This window comes from Typha latifolia, chromosome 14 (genome assembly GCF_019914945.1).
Source record: "Typha latifolia isolate L0001 chromosome 14, TyphaL0001v2, whole genome shotgun sequence".
Taxonomy (NCBI): Eukaryota; Viridiplantae; Streptophyta; class Magnoliopsida; order Poales; family Typhaceae; genus Typha; species Typha latifolia.
In genome coordinates this window covers 2,089,395-2,105,784 of record NC_133099.1, presented here as the reverse complement: position 1 = coordinate 2,105,784, position 16,390 = coordinate 2,089,395, and the positions used below count along the sequence as shown (strand labels likewise).

Here is a 16,390-nt window from a genome sequence, read left to right as displayed (position 1 = left end):
GGTAATCGTAGCTCCTGGCTTTGTGTTTGTGTTCCCTATTATAGAGCTAATAGCTGCTGTTCACGGTCATTGTAAGCTGTAGCATAATATCCCCATTGTTACATAGAAATGCATCTATTAGTGTGTTGGGGGAAAATAGAAATGCATCTCATGCTGCATCCACCGTTCCTTGGATATTCTCTCCTCGTGGACCGTAGATTTAGCCCCCTCGTAGAAATATTTCGGTGTCCCGCCCGAATAAGCTATGTAAACCCTAACAAAGTAACAAATAAAGAAATCTCTCTCTAAAGGAGGAATGGAGAAGACAATTTCGGACCTGCGTTGACCGGCATTGCTACTGGAGGTAGTGTGACCTTCTGCCTATCTATTCCTCCTCAATTTTTTTTCTTCTTGTTGTCAACTACGGGTGAGAGTGGTCTAGTTGATGCTTCCTGCCTGTTAAATTGGGCGTCGGATGCTTCCATGTTAGGTTTCGTTTAGTTGAGTGATCGAATAAGAAGAATTGGGTATCCAAGACGACATTTTTTTTCCCCGATACAAGAAGCCCAGTATAAGATTTAAATTATGGTGAGTGATCCTATTAGCTCTCTCCAAGTTGTGGTAAACCATCCTGTGGTCGAAATCCAAGGTGCAGAATTGTATTATTTCCTTGAACCAGTTGACTGCCTTGACTGTGTTTCGTGAAATTTTCAGGACTGCCGAGCATTACTTATAGTTAGTTGGATTTATATCTGTACGTGGATTTGCTATTTATTTGTACATTTCATTCAAGTTATGCAATAGTATATGCTAAATGCATGCTCACTTTATTACTCGGGGTTTTGTCCAATTAGAGAACATGCAAGCGCAGTTCAGTTGGATGACCTGTTTACACTATCCATCAAGAATTCCATTCTAGTTAGCTCAATAGGTTCCTGCAAATTGTTCTTGTGTATGTTCTTTTTCTGCACATGAAAGGGGCCTATAATGGGGCATGCAACTGTACTGGGTTTTTGGCATGCATTACTGCATTGGCAGCCAACTGACACGCCCTATAAGTGGCTGTTCGAGATGCCCTATCCCATAAAAAGTAAATCTGCACTATCATAGGTATTGAGTCTCAATCTACGTTTGATCTACCACAATCGAGTTGAGGTATAGGTATAGGCTTTTCCAAAATGAACTGGATTAAGGTATAAGGAGCAGCAGATCTATAGAAATCTTATTCTGAAGTTTGCTTCTTTTGTAATTATAGCAGAATCATGCAGTTTTTCAGCATGATTTGTTTTCTGTCAGAAAAGTGCTGTAAACTTTATAATTGAATATGAACTACTTATTGTTTCAATGCTAGCAGTGGACTGGCACAATGAAGATGTGCAAAAGCCACAATACTAATGATGATAAATAGAAGCAGGCACATATATAATGCAGGATAGTATAAGCTTTAAGGCAATTCAACAATAGCTTATCAACAAGGTGCAATTCAAAAATTAGATTGGCGCCACTTCAGAAAGGTCTCACTCCCCTGTGAGTGAAGTTTGCAGTTCTTTCATCTCCTTTGTGACAAGATGCTAGAGCCAGGAGAACAACAAAGGCTTGTCTCCTTTTCGTTCATAAAAATCTTAACTCTCACAAAGGAAGATGAAAGCCCTTTTCATAGGTTTTTAACAAGGCCTATCATTTAAAAAGGTTATTTGACAACCAATCACACAGCTGCTATGAGAAGTAACCATATTTAGCTTAATGTTTTGAGAGTGGTTGACCATGACCAGTATTGCTAGATCACCTTACCTCAATATATCTACTGGTCCTTCCTAATAATGAGTTCTATCAATTTGATATGCCGCACCAAAAGTAGTGTTTGATGGAGTTCGAATTTTCCCAATACATGGTTTCCTACATTCCTATCTTATTCTCAGGAACTCCCAACAATCATGCTCAAAGGAATGACTGAACTTTGATACATACTCTGATATTCAACATTGGCTAGGTTGGTTTTGACCCAAATATTTAGCATTGCCGGATTTCTAGCCTTCCCTTTGTCAGAGTGCCTGTTTGTACATTTCTAATTAATGTTATGATATCTGTTTGAAGCAATCTTTTGTAAGCAATCTCCCTTCCCACATTTTCATTCCAGCCGCTTATCAGAAATGAAGAAAAAAGGATTTTAACTATCATAATTTTTCTCTAAGAGATCACGATTTCATTTTTCATTCCCGTCTGATTTTCCAATTTGGCAGTCTTACAAATTTTCTCTTGCAGTAATATGATATCATATTTTTGTCTTACTCCTTTTTTTTTTGTGTGTGTATTTCATATCGGTTGATTTCTTCAATGAGAGTTTTTGCATTCCCTTAAAGTTTGACTATTGATAAGTCTTAGTGATCTTTGCTAGGAAGTCCAATTTCCTGCATATGTTTTTGAATCTTTCCATTCATATTCCTTCCTTTCTGTTCCTTGGACTCTTCAGCTTGTTCTGTTTGTATTGTAATATGATTCTTCAGATGGTAGATAACTTCAGTCAGTACGGACTAGAAAGTGGTGGGACTGCCATGCTGGCTGGGGACAAGCAAAATACATTCTCAGGGAAGAAAGTGGCTCTAAGGGAGTTGCCATACGAATCGGAAAACATCATTACTAAGACACCAGGTAACTCTCCACTTCCTAAAGACAAAGGAGCCAGTCTTGATTCCATGAATTTACTGGGTACCAAGAGGCAGCAACCTGATAATCTGTCAAGTCCTTTGAACTACCAGGTCCCAGACAATTCTGGTATAAATGGCCATCTTGTTTATGTGCGTAGAAAACTTGAAAATGAGCAAGGTAAGATAAGCACTTCCATCAGTGAGGAAAGTATGGATCCTATGGAACTGAGGAAAATTAGCAAAACTGGGAGGGAAGATCAAAATGCACATCAGGAGCAGGCCAATGATCCTAATATGCCTTTTTTACCTCTACATGTGTCTTCTGCTTCTACTGCCGCCTCGTCTGGTGGTCTGTCGCATCCCCACTCTCTTGGAAAGCCAGTCACTGGGTTGGCAGTGTCTGTGCCACATGAGTCTACTTTTACTAGCAGGAATCCCCTTTCAGCTGATCAACAGAGTCCAAGGAATCAAGATGGGAAAGAAAGGTTTCTTCGGCTGCAGATGTTCTTGAAGAACTGTGACCAGTCAAGCCAGGAGGACTATATTCGAAGTAAGCAACTTTGCAGAAGTCATATCATTGATGGATCAAGATTTATGCCATTGCCACTGACTTAAATCCTTTGAATGTATTAGTGCTTCGATCTTTATCAGCAGTTGGACGAAACGAGCATGCCGTGGAATTGGAGAAAAGGGCAATACATCTATTACTGGAGGAAGGTAATCCAAACTTTAAAATCCTTCCTCCATGTGATTCTATGCTAATCTACTATGAAGTACAGATATATTGGATACCGGTACGGTATCGATACGGCTGGTGGAGTATTTGAATTGAAAAAAATATTAATTTTTCGGTACCGCATTGATACAATTCGGATATGGGAGATATGGCTCTAATATATTTCTTGATCATCCAATTATTTTTCTTTTTTCTTTTTTTTGCTAAAAGATGATATAAAAAAAAAAAAATATATATATATATATATACGATTATCCAATCCTTTATATTTTAAATCTTTGCTTATTTGATAGTGAATTAAACATATAACGTGAAGGCCATTTAAAAATCTAAATTAATTGTAGATTAATAATTGAATTAGGTCTCAATATTTTACTAACATTTTGAGTTTCATATAAGTTTCTATTACAATATTATTTTAAAGATTTAGGCATGTAGATATTAAATATGTAGTTTTCTTTTTTTTTAATTTTATCATTTTTGAGATACTCATTTTTTACTATATATTATATTGATTGACAACAGATTGAATATATATTATTTGTTTATTTATTGGCGTATTCATGCCACATCCTTATCTTACTTTTAAAAATTTGTCGTATTTCCGTATGCATATCTTTGTATTCCTATATCACGTATCCCGTATCCGTATCATACTTTTAAGAGTTTATTTATTTATTACCTACTCTTTAACTGTTCATCTATATATCATGCTGTGGGAGTTAGTCATCACACAACAGGCTGATGCTTTTCTTGTCGGCAGGGAAAGAGTTGCATCGTATGAAAGTTTTGAATGTATTGGGGAGAGCTTCGCCAAAGGATCACACATTGGTATCCACTCAGGCCCTCTCTCTACAGACTCAGCTCCAGAGATGAAGACACCACGCGGAGAAGAATGCTATATGCAAGTCCATTGCTGCTGAGCAAGGAGATTTGGTTGCTTTCTTTTAGTGTATGAGACCGCTCCAAGTTCAACATTTTTAATGGCGTAGATCAAATTTGTTTTGCCAGTGCTCTGCTCAGAGAGTTTTAAACTCCTTGTGCCATGCCAGCCTATGCTGCACTAATTTTTTTTCAATCCCAGGGATGTTGGGGAATTTTTCATGTAACTGTTAACTGTAAGATAGTAGTCATCTTATATTACGTGCTATGTGGTTATTCCTTAGTATATTGTTTATATGTAGCTTAAAATTAGTTTAGACTTGGGTTAACGTAAAATATATAATATTGTTGAAATGTACTTACCATGGAGTAGATATATAAATGTGTCAAAAAAAAGAGAGATTTTTTATATAATTGCCATTGAAAAATTTCAAAATATTATAATTACCACTACATTCCTCAAAACATTATGATTGCTATTGAAATTATTGTACTCTTTTAGAGAAATCTGTTAGTTAAATCCAACTAGTGATAATTAAAACACAACTTAGATTATGTTATCCTTATATAAATTATTAAAAATATAGTTTAAAAAGCTATCTAATGTTTTATCCAACATTTTATGTAAGATAATTATTGAGAAATAAATTATATCCTAAACTTAAAAAGAGGAGTATTTACTTATTTGTATGTGCTCGTTAACTTTAATAATTATCCCTTATAAATATTTTGTTAAAAATTAACCATAATATCAATTCTAATTTTTAAAAAGATTTTAGTATCAATTCTGATATTTTAAAAGAGTTTAGCGGAACTAAAATTAGTAATTCTCTTTTCTTTTCTGTTTCAAGAACAAGAAAGATTTGGATGACATTAGGGGATGAACCCTTGAAAGCTGACATCTCATCTTATTAGTTGGTGTGAACGATTCCTATTGGAAAAAAAACGAAATAAAGACTTGAAATCTACAACGAAGAAAAAAAGATCGCCTTTAAATCTCTCTCTCTCTCTCTCTCTCTCTCTCTCTCTCTCTCTCCTCTTTTGCTATCCAATTCACCCCTCTTCTGAATATATAATCTCCATGAAGAGGTTTTCTTATTAAAGAAGACAGCATGGAGACGTTCTTAATTCGCTCGCTCGAGAATCCAAGGTGCGAATTGCCGTATTCTTCTTCTGCCCTGTTTTAATGCTCTTCTATTCGTCTCTCTTACCTTTCCCAGAAATTAACTTTCCTCTGCCCGAATCCGATGCATGCTAAAATAGTAAAATTAGTTAGTTTTCGTGGTTTTATTTGGCGTTCCGCCTTCAAATTTTGCCCTCCTCGAAGTCCGGTTTTGATCGAATCTGGATGCAGTTACAACTTAATAGATCCGAAACCGACTCCGAATCAGCTTCTCGGATCTTGACCCGTTTGCTCTCTCCTGCAGAATAGGAGTTGGTGATCGGCCATGCAACGCGCAGCAAGTGCGCTAATTCCCGAAGTCTCTGTTCCTTGGAGTCTTGGCTTTCAAGATATGCATGCGTAGTTTCGAAAACAAGGGATAAGATCAAGAAGGAGAGTGGGGCGGCTCCATGGCAGCTCGTCGCAAGCTTCAGTGGTACACATAATATATATACCAAGCCGCATGGTAGCTTCGTAGTCTATGTTATAAGTATCTAACATCTAATTGTGTACGCCTTTGTGAGTGATATAGTTGCAGGAACTTGCTTCCTTGTTGTTTTAAACCCCCTCCTTGTCCAATGTCGCCGATTGGGGTGAGGTTATACGTGCAAGATCGATACGTATGTGCTGTTCGATGTTCTTTTGTTTGTTTCTTTGTTTCAAGTAGTCGGTTGTTGATGTGCAATAAGATTTTGGCGTGCAGGTTGTGATAGATAACGGAATTTTCCAGCTGACATTGTCGAAACCTGAGGGAATCGTAACAGGAGTTGGATACAATGGTGTTGATAATCTTTTGGAGACTCTTAACAAAGAAGACAACAGAGGGTATGGCATATTTTGATCATAGTCATGAAGTTTTCTATAAGTTGTCTCCTAATTAGCATCACAAATAACAATTATGTAAATGGGTCATGCAAAATTGCAAATTGAAGGTGTAACTGAGCTGGGTTATCCTGGTTATGGTAGGTACTGGGATCTTGTTTGGAATGAACCTGGAAGCACCGGTGTATTTGATGTGTAAGTGTAAGCTCCTCCTCTGCTAACGTGGTTACAAGTTTCCGTATGGATGATTTTTGTCATTGTCTTACAGGATTAAAGGTACAGATTTTAGAGTAATAATTCAAAGTGACGAGCAGGTTGAAGTTTCTTTCACAAGAACGTGGGATCCCTCCTTCAAAGGCAAACTTGTGCCTTTGAACATTGACAAAAGGTGAGCCAGAATCAAAATCTTCCTTTCTTCATGTAGTTGAGTTAGTCACAAGATATTTGATTCCCCAGAGTTCTGTAGGTTCATTGTGCTTCGTGGCTCTTCGGGATTCTACACTTATGGGATCTATGAACACCAGGAAGGCTGGCCAGACTTTAGTATGGGTGAAACCAGGGTCGCTTTCAAGCTGAGGAAAGACAAGTAAATCAAGTTTCACCTCCTCCTTTTGAGTTTTTACATTTGTGAATTTTGTAGTTAAATTACAACCGTGTGAATTGCAACAATTGATCTACGTGTGTTATATATACTAAGTTGATTGTTAAAACTAAGAAGTATGGTATTGATCCAAGTTGCCTCAAATGTCACAGTTATCTGTATTTGGGTTCCACTTTTTTCCTTTTACATCTTACATTGACAGCACCATGCTCTTTAATTTCCTCTGTCTTCATACTTACATATCAGTTGGATGCTGTGCTTTCCACGCAATTGTAGGTTTCACTACATGGCAATAGCTGACAACAGGCAGAGGATAATGCCCATGCCTGATGATCGCATGCCTGGAAGATGTCAACAGTTAGCATACCCTGAGGCTGTTCTCCTCACAAATCCCCTCAATCCGAACCTTGCAGGAGAGGTAATTAATTTGATTAGTAATGTAAGAATTCCCTCCAAGTAGTGAATTTAAAATCACAGTTTCCATGTTTGGCAAGGTGGATGACAAATATCAATACTCCTTTGACGATAAGGACATCAATGTCCATGGATGGATATGTTTCGATCCTCCTACGGGATTTTGGCAGATAACACCCAGTGATGAATTCCGAACAGGAGGGCCCCTCAAGCAGAATCTAACTTCTCATGTTGGCCCTACCACCCTAGCTGTAAGTTCCTGAATTTATTGTTCTTGTTTTCAGGCTCTCTTCTCCAACTAGACATTGAAGTTATGCAACATCAATATGCTGCCATTCCTGGAATTCCTTTATGTCCATTTCTCAAACCATTAGAGAACAAGGATTATGCTGCTGACCCAATTAGTCACAATAGAAGACTTTCTATCCATTGCAGTCATTTTGTATGAATAGTGAAATAATTTGGCCGTCTGCTTTTTGGTTGTACGTTAACCAGTTTATTTGAGATGCTAGTCTAAGTTCACAATGTTGATCAAACTGGTCCATTTTCTTTATTTCAGATGTTTTTAAGTGCTCACTATGTTGGGGATGATCTTGTGCCAAAGTTCACGAATGGAGAATATTGGAAGAAAGTATTTGGGCCTGTCTTTATTTATTTCAACTCCTCTTGGGATGGAACAGATCCAACTCTACTCTGGGAGGATGCAAAAGTTCAGGTTGTAATTCAGCCTTTCTTGTTCATTTTTTAAATGTCTCATCTTGGTATAGGTGGAGCTATGTACAGAGGAAAAAAAGACTATTTTGTAGAATGCCAAAATTGTTGGTGTTGGGATTGTAAAGCGATTAAACCAGGAGTATATTTTTAAAAATAATTTGTGGTTCCTATGCCACAGAATGGCTCATTAATGAGATAAAGGTCATCCGCTACAAACTTTTCTCGTCTATTATTTGTTGACAACATATATGAAGATTACGAGCTCTACATTGTTTGTATTGCTCCTTTTAATTTCTGACACCAGTAGAAATCAATCTTTTTTGGAATTTGATAACTAATTAGACACTGGAATTTTGTAAGACATACTTTAATGTTGCACAAAAGTTTGGCATGACCACTGGCAGAGTGACATTTTGAACGTAATGATACTTATCCAGTTCCTTCTTCTTGTCTATGAATTCAGATGCTGGTTGAAGCAGAAAGTTGGCCATACAGTTTTCCGCTTTCAGAGGACTTCCAAAAGTCTGAGGAAAGAGGTTCCATAAGTGGTAGACTGTTCGTTCAAGATAGGTAGCTCCTTTTTTTAAACAGTTTTTGCTTACAAATTAGTTAATATTGGCAATTTACTATGATTGAGTAGAGTTCTGCACAGTGAATTATAATTTATTCTCTTTTCATTTATACGGCCACTGTCAGAAACCTAGAAGTTGAAATTTGATGACATATGTACAGTCATTATTTTCCTTAAATAGAACAGATTTATGATCTAGTCAATATTTATATTTTGATTTATTTAGATATTGTCATTAACTGATGTTGGAATTTCCATACCTGATAATGTGATCTAAAATTCATATAGCCTCTTAGAGATCCTTCTCATAGTATTTGCAGTTCTCTGGATCTACATCTTATCAAACTGGCTTATCTACTTGGCGTGAAATTAATGTCATCTGATATACTTGGAAAATGTGAATCAGGTATTACAATGATGGTGAAAATGCACCAGCAACCACTGCTTACGTAGGTTTGGCTTTACCTGGAGAAGCTGGATCGTGGCAAAGAGAATGCAAGGTAAAGAAGTGTATATTACAAACTATCTGTATCTAATTATGGTACTCTTATCATATGGGTGTGCTCATGAGAAACACACCTAGGCCAAAGAATGTAGTCTTTATCTTTCACCTCAACATTCTCCAGGGATACCAATTCTGGAGTAGAGCTGATACGAATGGGAATTTCTCTATCAGCAATATACGAACTGGTGAATATAATCTTTATGCATGGGTTCCAGGTTATATTGGGGATTACAAATATGATCCAACGATAACTATCTCCTCAGGTTAGTGTCGAACTATCTATCCTGCCACTATAGGCTGTTTTCTGTTGGTAAAAAAATATTGGGCCATATTGTGACAATGCCATAACCTTATTTCATATTGTTAAGCAGGAGATGATATTTATCTGGGGGACCTTGTATATGAACCACCTAGAGATGGTCCTACATTATGGGAGATAGGCATCCCTGATCGCTCTGCTGCAGAATTTTATGTCCCAGATCCTGATCCTAGATACGTCAACAGACTATATGTCAATCATCCGGATAGGTCATATGAATTGACTGCTATTACGTATTCAAAGATGATGAGAGCCAATTAAAGTCTTGATGCTTTATAAATTTTGAAAAGTTCAGATTGCCGCTTCTAATATTGTGTTCAATTAAAATATTCGTCTTGCAGATTTCGACAGTATGGCCTATGGGAGAGATATGCAGAATTATATCCTAGTGCTGATCTGATTTACACAGTAGGAGTCAGTGACTATAGGACAGATTGGTTCTTTGCTCATGTAACAAGGTGTGTTAATAAAAGACTTCAGCTAAACAATTATGAAAACTAGCTTCTTACTATTTTTGCATTACAGGAAGACTGATCAGAACTCGTATCAACCAACTACTTGGCAAATCAAATTCGAACTTGACAGTGTTAACCAGAGTGGAAGTTATAAGCTTCGAGTGGCACTTGCATCTGCAACACTTTCTGAATTACAAGTATATTCAGATTTCAGCAATCTTTCTTTCATCCTCACTTTTATTCCATGGTTTCTTATTATATAGACTAATCTAATCCCTCTCTTTGAATAAGGTCCGCTTCAATGATTCAGCAGCAAATCCTGCTCACTTTACGACAGGGCTTATTGGTAGGGACAATTCGATTGCAAGACATGGAATTCATGGGCTGTATCGGCTGTACACTGTTGACGTGCGAAGTACTTGGCTTGTTGAAGGTGAAAATACAATCTTTCTCACTCAACCAAGGTGTTCAAGCCCTTTTCAAGGAATTATGTACGACTATATACGTATGGAAGGACCGTCATAATCCAATGCAGATAGCAGAAACTAATTATTCTTTCAGCAGAGGGATTTAATCTGTAACACTTAAGAAGTTTAAATTTAAGTGTAATCAAGTTATATGTAAGATTTCATAGTGCAAAGCAATAAAATTTCAAGAGGAAAGTTGTTCAAAGTTTTCTAATGTTCTTATCGACGGAAGAACCTCCACTCATACATGAGTACTCCACTGGAAGAATGAAATTGTTTAGTAGTCAATATGACAGGGTTACACAGAGAATCAAAGATGTCATAAATTAATCTACTTAGCTTGTTTCTTATATCAAATATAATCCAAGTGGTTTAAGGTTGAATGCCATGTATTTAATAGTTCATAGTTTAAAAGAAGAAACAAAGGAACAATACTGAAACCCTTGTAGTGGTACCCTCACATACATTCCACTGGCACCATAAAGAAAATAAAAAACAATATGCTGAAATTATTCTGTGGGCTATTTCCACTGGTAGAGAAGATTTTTGAATCCAATTCATAATATTATATAGATTATGGCTCCCAATAATAGTTCCAATACCTTAACCCTATAAAAAAATGCACTTCATAATTTGCAAGTTAATTCCACTTTATAATTACATAAGCAAATATTGACTAGATTTTAGGTATGCATTATATTTTTTTTTTTTAAATGCACATTGCTTATAAAGATGTATACATTCCACTTAAACAAAACCTGCTCTCTTTCTTAACTTTATAAAAAGTGTGCACTGTAAAAGTAAAATAGCTCTTGTTTTGCTGGGAGCTTTTACAGTTTAATTATATTATATTTTCTAATTTAGTATATAAAGTTAAGTATATATATATTTTTATAATAAAAGTAAATATAATTTACATATACGGTGCACACAAAACTTTATTATTATAAATTAAAAAATTAAAATAAAATTATATCATAAAAGCTGGTTTCACTGAAGTGATTATAAAATTGAATTATCTTGCATATCATCGGAACATTTAGAAGAGAGGCTTTTGCAATTCAATTATATTTAGTTTTTTAATTTAAAATAATATACTTTAGTATATATGGTACATATGTGTGTTTGATTATAATAAAATACATAGCCGATAGAAAATATATATACTCCATTTTATATGCTATATTAAACAAATTAATATAATTAAATTGCAAAAGCCGTTCAGAAGAGCATGTTTGCAATTTCGGATTAGTTTTTCCGAATGTATACGAAACGAACTCTATTATAGAGCTAATTGCAAATAAAACATTCAAAGGGGTGTATATCCAAAACTTCTCGCTATCATTGATCGATCGCAGTCGTGCCGATCTCTTTGCGGGACCCAGAGATGTCACAGAAAACGGCGCAAATTTGTCCTTACTCTATCTTGAGATTTAAGCTAAAGAGTCATCGTTCTAAGAGAGAGCCCAAGATAGGAACAGAAGGAATAGAGATCGGCCATGGATCCTTACAAGGTACCATCTTTTCCTCGTTCCTCCCCTCTAAAACAAATAGATACTTTTAGGCCCTCGAAGGTTTTCTTTGGGCTACTACGCGTTTGTGTTTTAAGTTTCAGATGATCTAATTATTTTGTTTCCGGTGGAGTTTTATGATCGAGTTGGTTTGATGTTTCTAACTGGATCGCTGTGCTCTTTTTTTTTTAATTTAATTTTATTTTTATCGCAGCATCGCCCATCGAGTGTGAACAACTCCAATTTCTGGACTACTAATTCCGGCGCGCCCATTTGGAACAACAATTCTTCTCTCACGGTCGGATCTAGAGGTAAAGAAATCGGATTTTGGCGACGGATTCACGAATTTAATTGATTCTTACAAATGAAAACCCCTTTTCTTGGGGAGGTCAATTTTATTTGCTTTCTCATAGATTAAATTACAATGAGGTAATTTGCATAATGTTTAGTGGGCTTCTGTACAATTTTATGGAGATGGCTATATTAAAATTATGAAGAAACAATCTGTATATGAAACTATCATGGTCTGATTTTTATTTATTTATTTATTTGTGTGTGCTTCCATTGAACAGGACCTATACTCCTTGAGGATTATCATGTGATTGAAAAACTTGCTCAGTTTGATAGGGAACGCATCCCTGAGCGTGTCGTTCATGCTAGGGGAGCTAGTGCCAAGGGCTTTTTTGAGGTGACTCATGATGTTTCTCACCTTACCTGTGCTGATTTCCTTCGAGCACCAGGAGTCCAGACTCCACTAATTGTTCGATTCTCTACTGTTATTCACGAGCGTGGGAGTCCTGAAACCTTGAGAGATCCACGTGGTTTTGCAGTGAAATTCTACACCAGAGAGGTAAAGTTTGGATCATCATATGCATATGCTCCATTACAGTAGGTTGCACTATCGATTTAGGAGTTGATTTCTTCTATCATGCACTAAGTCACCTTTTCTGCTTCTTTCATATTTATATGGTTTCTTATGTTTCTAGAACTTAGTTATATCAAGCTATAGATCTGATCTGAAAGTAGATTGCTTGTTTCATTGGAGCAATTTGAACCAAAAGGCTACAATATTTTTCAACTGTTAAACTTCGTTTCAGTCTCATGTGTTACGTCCTATTGTTCCAGGGTAACTTTGATCTTGTTGGAAACAATTTCCCAGTGTTTTTTGTCCGTGATGGAATGAAATTTCCTGACATGGTCCATTCTCTTAAGCCAAACCCAAAGTCCCACATCCAAGAAAATTGGAGAATCGTTGATTTCTTCTCACACCACCCTGAGAGTTTGCACATGTTCACCTTCCTATTTGATGATGTTGGTGTTCCTGCAAACTATAGGCACATGGAAGGTTTTGGTGTGAACACTTACACTTTAATCAATAAGGACGGAAAAGCTCATTATGTGAAGTTCCACTGGAAACCAACGTGTGGTGTGAGGTGCTTGCTGGAGGACGAGGCTGTGACTGTTGGAGGCAGTAATCACAGTCATGCTACCAAGGATTTGTATGATTCTATTGCAGCTGGAACATATCCAGAGTGGAAGCTTTTCATCCAGACCATTGATCCAGAACATGAAGATAAATTTGACTTTGACCTGCTTGATGTCACCAAGATCTGGCCAGAAGATATCATTCCTCTCCAGCCAGTTGGGCGAATGGTTTTAAATAAGAACATTGATAACTTCTTTGCAGAAAATGAACAACTTGCTTTCTGTCCAGCAATTATAGTGCCTGGAATTTATTACTCGGATGATAAATTACTTCAGACGAGAATTTTCTCTTATGCTGATACTCAGAGGTACCGACTGGGGCCAAACTATTTGATGCTTCCAGTGAATGCACCAAAATGTGCTCATCACAATAATCACCATGACGGCTTTATGAATTTTATGCACAGGGATGAGGAGGTATTCGTCCTTCCAATTTCTTTCTATTTCGTTGTTTTCAGGATAGTTGGAAAGGCATGGAGAACTTAATGTAGTTGTCTAGTTCAAATATGAGAATCCTTTTGCACTCATCTAATGTGGTTTGTAGGTCAATTATTTCCCTTCAAGGTATGATCCTGTTGGACATGCTGAGATGTTCCCGATTCCTCCCCGTGTTCTCACTGGGAAGCGTGAGAAAGTAAGTTTCTTAGGATATTTTTCTGCACTGAAATAGTTCTTTGTTGAAGGAATTGCTAGTCCTCATGCACATTCTTATTCTAAAATTCTTCTGCACCCATCTGTTGAAGGCCATTGCACTAGTATGACTTCCTCTAAAATACTTGCATAGAATCTGTAAATACTAAATGCTTTTTTACTGGAGAAAAACTCTTTCATGTTAAGTCTTGAGAATCGAAAAAATTCATATGCCGCCAATGCCCAATAAATTTTTTTTCCTTGTCTTATGTCGTCACTTGATTCTATGTTGTCTGCATGGTTGTGATTGCCACAGCCTGCTAGGTGCCTTCTCCATTCTTTCCAATGTGAGTTCTGTAAAGTGGATGGTATCCCATCCCATCTTAAAATGCACTCATATGATGATTTTTTGAATTACTAAGCTGTTGCTATTATTATGTTCTATCTGTCAGTACAATTGTTATGCATGTTGCTCACCAAGATAGTACATTTATTAGTATGACAATTCATGTTAAACTAGCTTCTTGTTATTGAACCCACTTAGTAGGTGCAAATTACTTGAAGGATTTTTTATTATTTTGTTGATCCCCCCCCCTGCCTGAAGTTTTCAGAGTGAACAACCAAATTGGATATGGTTATGCTTGCTTATTTAGGGAGAGACTTTATATTTTTCTTTTCTGGTGAATGCAGTGTGTGATTGAGAAGGAGGATAATTTCAAACAGCCTGGGGAAAGATATCGTTCCTTTGATCCAGCCAGGTTTTTGACTTCTTTCACTCTTATTTTCACGATTTTTTTCCTTCATAGCAAATTTCCTGAACTTTGGATCACTTCTTTTTCCTTCTATTTTCTAATAGGCAAGAGCGTTTCATCCAGCGTTGGATTGAGGCGTTATCCGATCCTCGTGTCACCCACGAACTCCGCAGTATCTGGATCTCATACTGGTCCAAGGTAAATTTCTGTATCTCTTTGAAGATATCTAAGTCTGTATCAGATCGAGTTAAGCTCCAATTGCAAGATTGTGGTAATCAGAACTTTTACAATTAACATTAAAGGTTTGGTTTCTTGACCTCTATTCTACCGTTGATGCAGTGCGACAAGTCTCTGGGTCAAAAATTGGCTACTCGACTCAGCATCAAACCAAGCATGTGAGAAACCAATGGATTTCCATGTCAATCTCAAATGCATGAAAAAAATGCCACAATGATGTTTACAGGGGCATACGAGTCCAGAGTCAAAGTGTGCTATTTTAATAGCGCTATCCAACATGAAAATCTAGTCGAACTTTTTGTGTTGATGTTTGTTTCCACCTCACACTATCAAACATGAATATCTAGTCCAATGTGTTTGCTTGCCTATTTTCAACACACAGTTGTTTTGTACTGTTGTATTATAAGTGCAATCTCCTTTGCTTGCCTTCCTCATGACATTATGCTTCATGTGTTTGTGGTATTCTGATTGGGCATCTTGATTCATCATGTTTTATGTCTTTTTTTCTTGCTCTGTAATGTTAGTAGAACTATTTATAGAAGTTGTCACACTCAGATTATAATTAATCCAGTTTCCTTCCTCTTTATAAATGCGAAGGTTTAACAATTTTGTAGGTTGCTTCTATAGACAACTAAAATTGTTAAAAAGTCTGGAAGAATAAGAAGTAATTAAAGTAATCCTTTTATATTTGGGTTACTTATACTTTTTTTAGTGGAAAAATATAATGGATAATTAATAGAAGGGGTCTTTCAGAATTTAAAATAGTTAAAAGGTTAACATGTCACAGTAAATAAATAAAGGGGTCTGTATGAAAATGAGCCATCATTTTCTTTCTTAAGCTCGAAGACTAGATAAATATTAGACAAGAGGTTAACCTCTCTAGATATATAGATACTTAGGCTCTATCAAATTATATGTTATTATGTCAAATTAAACGTCATTGAGACAACACTCTAAATTATCGCGTTACTGAGTTGCTCCTCAAATTTATAGTATGACAAATCTATCGTGTCAAACTCTTGAGCTATGCCATCAAATAATTTACTCCTCAATAATTACTACGGACTCTGCAACCTTCTTAATATTAGAGGAGGAACCAACTCATCCAACTGCTACATTTTTTTCTCTTTTTAATGAGAATTTTTCGGAATTTTGCACCTGGACATAATTTCATCCGTTTTCTTAAATAGAAAAAGTAAAGGCGACCAACATAACTAAAAAAATAAATATTGGAATATTATAACAACATGCACTATCAGGATGAATGCTGTAAGTTTTTTCTTAATTAAAAATTAACGATGTAAATATTAGAATCAATTAATTTATTATTGGTGCTAATACTTTTTTTGCCTTAAACAAATTGTTAAAGACTCTCAACTATTTTTTAATTTGACTGCTTAATTTTAAAACATAGAACCGTAAGTTCAAAAAGATAAATAACCAATCATTTAAATTTTATTTTATTATTTTGCATTCCTTGTGGTTTATACTAATGTGAAAAAT

At 36.1% G+C, this 16,390-nt stretch overlaps 3 protein-coding genes across 5 annotated transcripts; all 3 read left to right on the top strand.

The window, feature by feature from the left end:
- Positions 1-232: 232 nt before the first annotated feature.
- LOC140801391 (uncharacterized) lies at positions 233-4,528 on the top strand. 3 transcript variants are annotated; one of them, XM_073156489.1, is made up of 4 exons: positions 233-343; positions 2,484-3,174; positions 3,258-3,341; positions 4,124-4,528. In XM_073156489.1, exons 2-4 carry the CDS (start codon positions 2,484-2,486, stop codon positions 4,234-4,236), a joined length of 888 nt encoding a protein of 295 aa, XP_073012590.1. In that variant the 5' UTR covers positions 233-343; the 3' UTR covers positions 4,237-4,528. The 3 variants fall into 3 exon arrangements, with proteins under 3 accessions (XP_073012590.1, XP_073012592.1, XP_073012589.1); XM_073156491.1 differs by lacking the exon at positions 233-343 and adding an exon at positions 393-567; XM_073156488.1 differs by lacking the exon at positions 233-343 and having other exon boundaries at positions 2,273-3,174.
- A 734-nt stretch (positions 4,529-5,262) lies between these two features.
- On the top strand, positions 5,263-10,477 carry LOC140801218 (uncharacterized). Its single transcript, XM_073156227.1, has 17 exons — positions 5,263-5,392; positions 5,670-5,840; positions 5,937-6,024; positions 6,108-6,229; positions 6,371-6,421; positions 6,495-6,614; positions 6,693-6,812; positions 7,104-7,245; positions 7,322-7,492; positions 7,801-7,956; positions 8,419-8,525; positions 8,933-9,026; positions 9,153-9,294; positions 9,403-9,559; positions 9,692-9,808; positions 9,876-10,002; positions 10,097-10,477. Exons 2-17 carry the CDS (start codon positions 5,815-5,817, stop codon positions 10,328-10,330), a joined length of 1,974 nt encoding a protein of 657 aa, XP_073012328.1. The 5' UTR covers positions 5,263-5,392; positions 5,670-5,814; the 3' UTR covers positions 10,331-10,477.
- A 1,172-nt stretch (positions 10,478-11,649) lies between these two features.
- On the top strand, positions 11,650-15,321 carry LOC140801219 (catalase isozyme 1-like). Its single transcript, XM_073156229.1, has 8 exons — positions 11,650-11,786; positions 11,998-12,094; positions 12,356-12,633; positions 12,909-13,685; positions 13,813-13,902; positions 14,589-14,656; positions 14,755-14,848; positions 14,990-15,321. Exons 1-8 carry the CDS (start codon positions 11,772-11,774, stop codon positions 15,047-15,049), a joined length of 1,479 nt encoding a protein of 492 aa, XP_073012330.1. The 5' UTR covers positions 11,650-11,771; the 3' UTR covers positions 15,050-15,321.
- Positions 15,322-16,390: the final 1,069 nt, after the last annotated feature.

Bases quoted from the DNA above. Each gene is read 5' to 3' on its own strand.
- LOC140801391 (XM_073156488.1), top strand. From the start codon at position 2,394: ATGTTTTTGAATCTTTCCATTCATATTCCTTCCTTTCTGTTCCTTGGA. The intron at 3,175-3,257 runs GTAAGCAACTTT...TGAATGTATTAG, and splicing joins CCAGGAGGACTATATTCGAA to TGCTTCGATCTTTATCAGCA. The intron at 3,342-4,123 runs GTAATCCAAACT...TCTTGTCGGCAG, and splicing joins ACATCTATTACTGGAGGAAG to GGAAAGAGTTGCATCGTATG.
- LOC140801219 (XM_073156229.1), top strand. The intron at 13,686-13,812 runs GTATTCGTCCTT...TGTGGTTTGTAG, and splicing joins TTATGCACAGGGATGAGGAG to GTCAATTATTTCCCTTCAAG. The intron at 14,657-14,754 runs GTTTTTGACTTC...ATTTTCTAATAG, and splicing joins CGTTCCTTTGATCCAGCCAG to GCAAGAGCGTTTCATCCAGC.
- LOC140801218 (XM_073156227.1), top strand. From the start codon at position 5,815: ATGGCAGCTCGTCGCAAGCTTCAGTG. The intron at 6,230-6,370 runs GTATGGCATATT...TGGTTATGGTAG, and splicing joins AACAAAGAAGACAACAGAGG to GTACTGGGATCTTGTTTGGA. The intron at 6,813-7,103 runs GTAAATCAAGTT...ACGCAATTGTAG, and splicing joins TTCAAGCTGAGGAAAGACAA to GTTTCACTACATGGCAATAG.